We start from the raw sequence: 9,382 nt of genomic DNA, 5'->3' as shown, positions 1-9,382 counted from the left end.
TCCAGAATTTTTAAGAGTAACTTCAGAAAACTAAGTAGTTTCTAAATAACATTTGAAGTTGAAGAGTGTGGACATCCCATCTGTCCACAACCACCCCAATATTGCCACTCCTACCCAAACTTTTAAATCCTCTTACCTCCTGAAACGTAAGTTCAGAATGTCTCTGAAACCTCAGTGATGGTATATTTATGACTGCCTATTAGAAATTCTGTTGATCCCTATCTCTTAATCAAACACCCAGCAACTTCCTCAAGAGAAGGGCTCTGAAATTTGTTTCCCTAAGATAATAGTTGCTTAGTTAAGGATTTGAGAATAATTTAAACAAGAAAGAAACCAAGAATCCTTAAACTACCGTAATAATTAGGCTCTAATCAAAGCTCTAAAACCTTTTCCCATCTTCTATCCCTCCCCTACCCTTGCCCACAAGGCCCCATAGGGCTACAACATAAGGAAGGTTAAGAACTACATCTCTATGCCTAATGGCTACTCTGACACAAGGCTGAAGACTGACACAAACTTAACCCACCTTTCCTCAAGGCACAGAAAGACCTGGCCATGGTTAAGGGACCCAAGAGAGCAGAAAAGGTGCCCAAGCAACAGGAATCCATAATACACCCAAATTCTAATCCTGTTTCTCAGGAATACTTTATAGAATATGTGCCAATATTTTACAGGCCTCTCCTCATGGTCCTCTAATAGATGATCTCAGGTCTGTTGTCTTAGATCTCATGGCCCCAATTTTTCAGCAGTGTTTCCCAAAGCATGGGACACTATTGCCAAACAGATAACTTTAGCGTAGGGATGACAGCATTAACAGCATTAACATATAAATCCTCCTGCTCAAAATAGGGAAACAGTCTCAACGTTGCTAATTCCTCTATTTAACAAAGGAAAGGTAGGCTTAGGATCTAAGCCACTGACATGAAACAGGATCTAACTAAAATTTAATTACACCCATTTTGTTTGCATTGGTTTATTTTCTCTTCATGCAAGTGATAATGGAAATTCCATTTCGGTAAAGTTTTATCTTTAAAATTTTTAAGTAAAAAAAAGTGTTTAGATTCTTAACATTAGATAAACAGTATAGGTAGTATACAGAGCTGGGAAAAAATCAAGAATCTACTACTCAAATGTCTAAAATTTGGACAAGTCTCCTCTAGTACTAAAAAAAGGCATTAAAATCTCTACACTGGATAAGAACTGAAATTTCATCCCTTAATTGTGCAAGATACATACTTCTGCATGATCAATCTGATCTAATAAATTAGGAAGGAGGAGTAGTCACCCTTCATCCACACAATCCTGTCATAATCCTGATTTCCTTCAATTACTGCTGGCCCCAGCACCAACCTTCCCTAGGAACCATTACCATCAAGTATGGCTGAGAAAGAATGGGTACCACCATGACAGTCATAGAAAGCAAAACTTGCCAACTAATCAAATGCTCTATGTTGTTGCTTGTTATAAATGTCAGACCTTTCTTGTACAATTTTCAAATACTCATTCTGAATAAAATAACTCACTGGGAACTATGAAAGATGTACACTGGCCTATAAGTCTGAAGGCAGGATTTCTAGTCTCAGGGTTATTTCTAGAAATTTATCTCATTTCTTAGTACAATTATTTGGAAGGCAAGGAATTTGAACGTTTTTTGTTTTTGGTTTTCTTTTGTTTTGTTTTTAGATTCTTCTGGATTAGATTCCATGAGATTTCCCAAGCTGTCCAGTCCAAATATAGCCAAAGATTAATGACCAAGCAGGACAACAGTTTGACAAGAAGAAATAATTCCACTCCTCACCCCATACCAAAACTAACCTTGCTCCCATCCTACCTTGCTCCCATCTTATCTGACTGGCTGAGGAAAGTTCAAAGGAGACCCAGCCATTCCTCTTCCTTCATGGAGGTCATGAATTTTAGAATCTGAATGCAGGCAAATAAAAATGACTAAATAAATAAATAAATAAAAGGCCTGCTGAGCAGATATGGGCAGAGGTGCATTGCTCTGAAACCCAAGACTCTTCATTGATTGGGGACCCAAGGGAACATCATGTCCTTGAGGTCTTCTGAAGAAGAAATTACAGGCTGATGTACTGCGAAGAGCACTAGATAGGGACTAAAGGGCTCATCTAAGGGTTTCTCCACCTGGTTCTAGCACAAACTAGCTGTGTGGCTGAAGCCACTCAATCTCTCTGGTTTTAAGGTTCCTCATTTATAATATTAAGAAGCCAAACTTGTTCTATGACTGTGTAATTACACTCTAAAATGGCCATTGTCAAAAGGAGTCAATAAAATTTTTTTGGTGGCATTATTTTTAAAACTACAAACCAGAGTTTAAAAAATTACTTTGTCTGGTTTTAACACGACCTAAATACACCTATTTAGGATAAAAGTAAATAATAGGGGAGTAGAGTGAAGAAGACATAGGAAGGACTGTCATTTATAAGATCTTCCAAGTAGGAAATCAGGGAAGGCCCTCACTATGTCAAAGTCAATCTCTTTGGTTCCAACTCCTCTCCAGTAGTCTGTCTCCTCCAGAGATGAAGTTCAATTCTCAGTGTACTTCAAGGCAAGAAAAAAAAAAAATCAACATCACTGTCATCTTCTGACTCACTCAGAGCTTACCTGCATGTACCAACACAAAGCCCCCGCGCTTCTCTTTATGATTTGTTTCCAACTCTTTGGCTGTAATTTTAACAGTTGAAACCTGAGATGATCTGGAAGGCAGCAATTCTCCAGAACTCATTCCCTTCTCCATGGTCATTCTCTGAGATTACCATCTTCTATTGGGAAAAGAGCATACTTCCATTCAAAAGTAATTGCAGGAAAGGAATTACCCTAAAGGAAAACAGAAAAAGATGGTATACATTCCTTTCCACTAACACAAACATAACTTATACAAATTAGTACAAAGATAACTATCAAAAAACCTAATTTTAAAGTTATTTAAATGAGTAATACAAAGAATATAAAAAGGTTAGAATTTAAATCTCTGTCAAATGACAGTACTTGTTTGAAGACATATAAACAAAAGAACTGTTGTAAAAAGACTTCATAGTGAGTCCAAAAATATTTTATCTTTTATTTTACCTATATTGAAAAAAATCTCAATATAACTGAAATATCACTTTCTACTCCCTCCAAATCAAATGCTAATAATCTCTGGGACATTCTAGAATCATAGGCAGTGCTGGCAACATTACCAAACCTTGACATAATGCCTAAATTGCTTATTTTTCTAGCTCTATTGAGATATAATTGACATACAATATTGTGTAAGTTTAAGGTGTACAACATGATGATTTGATACATGTATATACTAAAATGATCACAATAAAGTAAGTTAACACAACTATCACCTCAACATAATTACTATGTTTTGCGTGTGGTGAGAACATTTCAGATCTATAGATAGCTGCTTATTTAAATAAACGAAGCAACATATAGATTCACACTGCTCTGAGAACCTCTTAAGAAAACAGTTTAATCCTCCACAGCTCAGTAGTAAAACACGAATGCTAACAAAATGATAATGACTAAACCAAGAAATTAAAATAACACTTATGCAAAAAACTTGTTAATTTTCATGAAAGCATTATTTCTGAGTTCAACAGAAAATGATGAAATATAAAATTTAATAAAGTAAATTACAAGCAACTTATATGACAAAGTTTTTAATCTTTCTCATAAGCTTCCAGCAATCTTGGCTTAATAACAAAAATGATGGCAGAACACATTTCATATTAGGGAATAATGGATCATTTAAAAATTGACACAGAGATTTAAAGAAAATCTGAGTCAGGTAGTTGAAACAACTTAATCCATTTCCTGTTTACTCTGAGAATATTCACCAGTGGCGCTTGGATGCTGAAGTTTACCCCTAGAGATAATTTGCTGATTATAGTTCTAACCTTAACTCAAGGTTTGCCATGAAATACCTCGCTTTCATTATTATTTTTGAATTGCTCTAGCATATCAATAGTCTTTGGAAACAAATGACATCATTTTATTTATAGTATTCTATTTTTAGTAGTGGTATTTCCATTTACAAAATATAATAATTCTCAGTATTTCCATTTACAAAATATAATAATTCTCGATCGCTGAAAATGTCAAACCCTAGAAAATGTAACATTCCTATGCATGATGTTAAATTAACGCTGGACATGAGCTGCATTTTATTTTTCTAAACGGGAAAAGGGTTATAAACACCTAGATTCATACTATTATGTGAAAATCTGTACCTTATTCTAAATTGAGAGAAGGCGGGGTGAGGCACAAGTCTTTTTTTTCCAAAATAAAACATAAAGAGTGACTTAGCTGCCTAGTCCAAAAAAGCAGTGTTACTCAAAGAGCGGTCTGCATACCAGTGTTTGTTACCAGTGTACAAGAAATTATTATTTTATTAATATATTAATTGCTTTACATGCACATTTTCAATAAACATCGTGTATTGTTTTGTATTTCTTGTTTCTTCATGCTTCATTTATAATTATATTTTTGAAAAATTTTATGTTAAATCTAATAAAAATTTGAGCTTTTATTTTTATCTTTCATTCATAGTTCCATATTTCAGTTTTGTTTGGTTTGGTTTTGCTTTGCTTTGCTTTTTGATTTTGATTTTTGCATTTACAAAAGAAATGATCACCAACGAATTGAAAAATGTTTTTAATTGATCCTTTACACAAGAGATGATCTGAGAAGCACTGCAATATGGTATTTTAACTTCCTTTAATTCCTGGTTAGAAAGAGTTATATTTTTTATTATATAACATTAATTTAAAGGGCATATAGTTTTAAATCAAATATATATGTATATATGTTCTATTAAAATGTTTACATATATTCATAAACGCGGGGAAAATTTTTTTGATTACAAAGAGTACTGAGCTGATTAAATAAACAGTGAATTAAAATGTCTGTTTTCGTTTTTGTTTTGTGGTCGTGCCTTTCTTTCTAAGGATGGATTTTCTTCCAAAGATTTCACAAGGATCTACCTCAATTATCTTTATTAGACTTTGGTTATTTCTCTGAGATAGGTTATATTTATTCATGTGTCAGTTAAATTTAAATAATTATGGGTCATCTGTCAGGAAAGGTCATCATGTCTGACCCAGCCATGAAATGATCTTGGGCCCCACTTAGTCCCCACAAAAATAGGCTTTAAGGAAAATTGAAAGCTTCAGTTAAAATGAAAACATATCCAAGCAATATTAAACTTCAAGCTACTCTGTCATAAGATGCATTTTTTATTAAATAAAAAATTAGAACATATACATTTTATAATGAATAAAGTTCGATGTAACAGGCTTTTTAACATGAGAGATTTTAAAACACCACTTCTCAAGTTTGTCTGAAAAAAATAAAATGTAGAAGATGAATTAATATGCTACTTCTTGAGCAACCTACACCATCCCTCAGAGACTATCTGAAATATATTTATTTTGCAAACCATGCCATCTCAACAAATTCCTCTAAAAACGTTAGCCCCAAAGTTTTGCTAGACTGGAAAAAGAATTCAAGTAAGCAGGCTATCCAATGTACAACTCTAGCCTGCAATTCACAGTGGTTACTGGAATATTTTTAACTGAATTAGAAATCAAGCAACTTCTCCAACATCAGTTTTTGTTTAACTCAAAACCCATTAATGGTCTGACCTATCTAATAAATAGTTCCAACAAGTGACTAAAAAATACAAAAAAGAGCTAATGGGCAAATCCCAGTTCACAGAAAAAATTATGTAACCATTTAAACATATCAAAAGATGCTAAACCTCATTCAAAAGAAAGATGCAAAGTAAAACTACATCCAAATATCATTTTTTTTAACTTTGATTGACAAATATCAAAAAGTAAGATAACTACATTTTGAGGGTATAGAGAAAACAGAAATTCTCATACATTATTAGTAGCAACATAAATTAACACAACTCAACAAGAGCAATTTGGCAAAATTGAACAAAATCACAGGTGCACACTGAAGGATTGTCTGTAATAGGAATGATATGAACCAACCACATGTCTTAATAAAAGGGTTAAAAATAAAAGCAGACATTGGACAGTGGGGGAAGAATGAGAATGTTCTTAATACATAAATATGGAATGACCAATCTTAAAGACATTTTGGTAAGTAAAAAAGGCATGAACATAAAAATATACAGCATCATATTTTGAAAGGGAGAAAAAATAATACAGCTAAATATATGTATGAAGTATATATATTTATCTAGAAGAATATACCAAAAGATAGTATAATAGCGGTCACCAGTAGACGATTTGGATGACTGATGGACAAAGGTGGAATAGAAATTTCACTCTTCACCATTTTGCACCTTTCAATTTTGAACGATTTGAATGTATTACTTATAAAACAGTTTTTATTTATTTATGGGAACATAAGAAAACTAGTTAAGTCCAATTACCAAAACAGGGCAAGCCTATGAGATCCCACTTAAAAACTGCAGCAAGAGGGGAAATGCCATATTCTGAAGCTTCTCAACACACATACTACCTAGGGAAGGAATAGACAAAAATGTGGCCAATCTACAATACTGGCCTAAGGTCTTGTTTTTGTTTTTGTTTTTCTGGATCTTGAACTTCTGGGGCAGCACAAACAATAGGTGATCTAAAATTAAAATAAATAAATAAGTCATAGAACTTGATCTCTACAGTTAACACTAAAGAGTAAAAAAATAAATCATGACCATAGATTAACATCAAATATCCCTGTGATGTTTTTATCACATTTGTAGTCATTATTACAAATCACTTTGAAATTGATGGAGCATTCTTACATCAATACATACACATGGAAAATGTCTAACACTTCAGCTAAGCTCTGAGATAATACTCAACACAAAAGGTTTCCAATAAAAGTTGTGCATAAGCATGTTATAGTTTTACACAACAAAAGCAATTTTATAGATCCGTTATTATCAGGCCTTTGTTTCTGAATGATATGTCTGAATATGGACATTTTCAATTTCCAACCAGTGATGACATTAAAATTAGTTTTATTATTTCTAAAAAACACTGGCGACTTGTCCATCCTCTGCAACAGTTGCTTGAAAAGTTAAATATAAAGTTAGCATATGACCCAGAAATTCCACTCCTAAGTATATATACCCAAGAGAACTAAAAACATGTCCAAGCAAAAACTTGTACATGGATGTTTAGCTCAGAATTATTCATAATAGTCAAAAAGTGAAAATAACTCAAATGCCCATGAACTGGTGATGAGTAAACAAAATATAGTATATTCATACAATGAAACATTTAGTCATAAAAAGGAATGAAGTACCGAGACACACTATGACATGAATGAACCTCAAAAAATATGAAAGAAGTCAGATACAAAAGACTACATATTGTCCACCTCCATTCATATGAAATGTCCATATTAGGCAAATATAAAGAGACAGAAAGTAGATTAGTGGTTGCCTAGTACTGGAAGGATGGAGGGGAATGACTGTTAATGAGGGAAGGATCTCTTTAGGGGATTATAAAATGTTATAAAATTGATAGTGGTGATGGTTATAAAATTCTGAATATATTAAATATCATTGAATTGTATACTTTAAGTGAGTAAATTATATGATAAATGAATTATACCTTAATAAAGCTGTTGCGGGGGGAGGTGGAACAACTTCTTGCTTCCCATAAATTGTATCTTTACCCATAAGATGTATCTTTTCCAAGTTACCAAACCCAATGGCCCCTTCTTAATCTTCTGCTTGCAACCTTTGATTCTCCAGATCCCCTGCCCTCCTTGGCAAGCATGCCAATCTATTATCTTAGCTCTTCATGGCCCCTCTAACCCCTCCCAACTTTTTTTCTCTTACATGACTCTCAAACAGCCTGTCCATGAACCTATTCTCAAATGTCTCCTTCAGCAATTTCAACCACTGCCAATGTTTCTAACTATCCTCTCATAAACTCGATGATTCCTCTTTATCATCTGTCTCTTGAACTCTAGCCACAAGTCTGGATAGCTCCACCTGGATCCTCCTCACTCTTAGCCTACCCAGAACAAATTTATCTTTCCCCAGAAGTCTAGTTCTTTCCATACTACTCATTTTTTTTAATAGCATCATCCTTTTCTAACTTAAAGTCGTTTTGAATTGCACCTAGTTTCCAAATTCTATAGATTTCTCCCTCAAGCATTTAACTTCTTTTTCCCTACTGCCTTGACCCTTATTCAGCTCACATACCTCTTAGTGTTAAATGTTACAAAAACATTTTAACTTTCCTCCCCAAGTCCGGGCTATCATAAAACATTCATCTGCAAAAAGCTGCCAAAATAAATCTAATAAAGGACAACTCCAATCAAGACAAACAGCATGCCAAAAAACATGAGAAGACAAAATATAAATGAGAAAATATCAATGTTATGAAAGGAATATTCAAAGAACTACAAACAAAAATAAAACTTTCTAACTAGCACTGTAACAACTGATAGACTGGAGTAACTCTTTTGAAGAATTTGTCACTAAGTATCAAGAGCCTTAAAATGTATAATTTGTATACATTATCTTTCCAGAGATATTGCATGAAATAGTCTATAAAGACACAAGCAACAATACCAAGGATACCTCTAAGGAGAACTGGAAGACTGAGAGGCAAGAATGAATGGGAAACTTGATTTTCTCCCAATAACCTGTTATATTTGAACATTTTTTTCACTAGGTAATATCAACTTAAAAGAGAATATTTAAGTTAACCATCTCTCAGACCAAGATGAATATAAATTAACTTGATTATGAAAGCCAGAGGAGAAACTCAGAATGAAACATTATTTTTGATCCAGTGACTTTCATGGCACTGATTTAAGGTCTAAATTTTTACCCCATTTCTCTCAAAGATTGTTTTATTTTCCTACTGCAGGTGATAACACTTTTTTTTCCCTTATATCATTTGGAAAACTACAAGTCCTGTTTTTCCCTGGTGTTGACGTTTTTGCTCTAGATTTACCTAGTGTTTTAAAAGCAGTTGAAGGAGGAAGTTGTGAAATCCATCCATCTAAAAGCAAAAAGCTTTTACAGAAATCCAGCCCTTAAGCTATAGCAACTGATGAATAAAGTGTTTTGTTGCTCTTAACATCATGACACTAAAGGTTTAATGCCTCATTAAATGAGCTCCAAAACATACTTGTTTCATCTTTGACCCAGGAATTAAACCTCTGAGAACATTTTCTACCAAAATAACTTTAAATACAGAAAACGTTTTATGCTTTTAATGCTGTTTAACACAGTTTAAAAAAAAAAAAAGAACCTGGAAGTAAGCTAAATGTCCAACATAGAAAAATACTTAAAGATAACAATAACCTATATATTTATGGTCAACTGGTTTCCAAGGCCATTCAATGGGGAAAGAACAGTTTAACAAAT

General features: G+C 33.4%; 1 protein-coding gene across 5 annotated transcripts in view; it reads right to left on the bottom strand.

Annotated features, from left to right (window-relative positions):
- The window catches only part of TASP1 (taspase 1), a 221,724-nt gene that overhangs the window by 209,989 nt on the left and 2,353 nt on the right, over positions 1–9,382 (bottom strand). For all 5 annotated transcript variants that reach the window (XR_003043153.1, XR_003043152.1, XM_015596858.2 and 2 more), the window contains exon 2: positions 2,623–2,835. Coding sequence is in view for 3 of the 5 variants with exons in the window: in XM_015596858.2 (XP_015452344.1) it covers positions 2,623–2,761 (139 nt within the window). In the remaining 2 variants the exon portion in view is untranslated. The remainder of the gene's footprint in view (positions 1–2,622; positions 2,836–9,382) is intronic.

The sequence above is a fragment of the Pteropus alecto genome, unplaced genomic scaffold, assembly GCF_000325575.1.
Source record: "Pteropus alecto unplaced genomic scaffold, ASM32557v1 scaffold45, whole genome shotgun sequence".
In the NCBI taxonomy this organism is placed as follows: Eukaryota; Metazoa; Chordata; class Mammalia; order Chiroptera; family Pteropodidae; genus Pteropus; species Pteropus alecto.
This window is presented reverse-complemented; position numbering and strand designations above follow the sequence as displayed.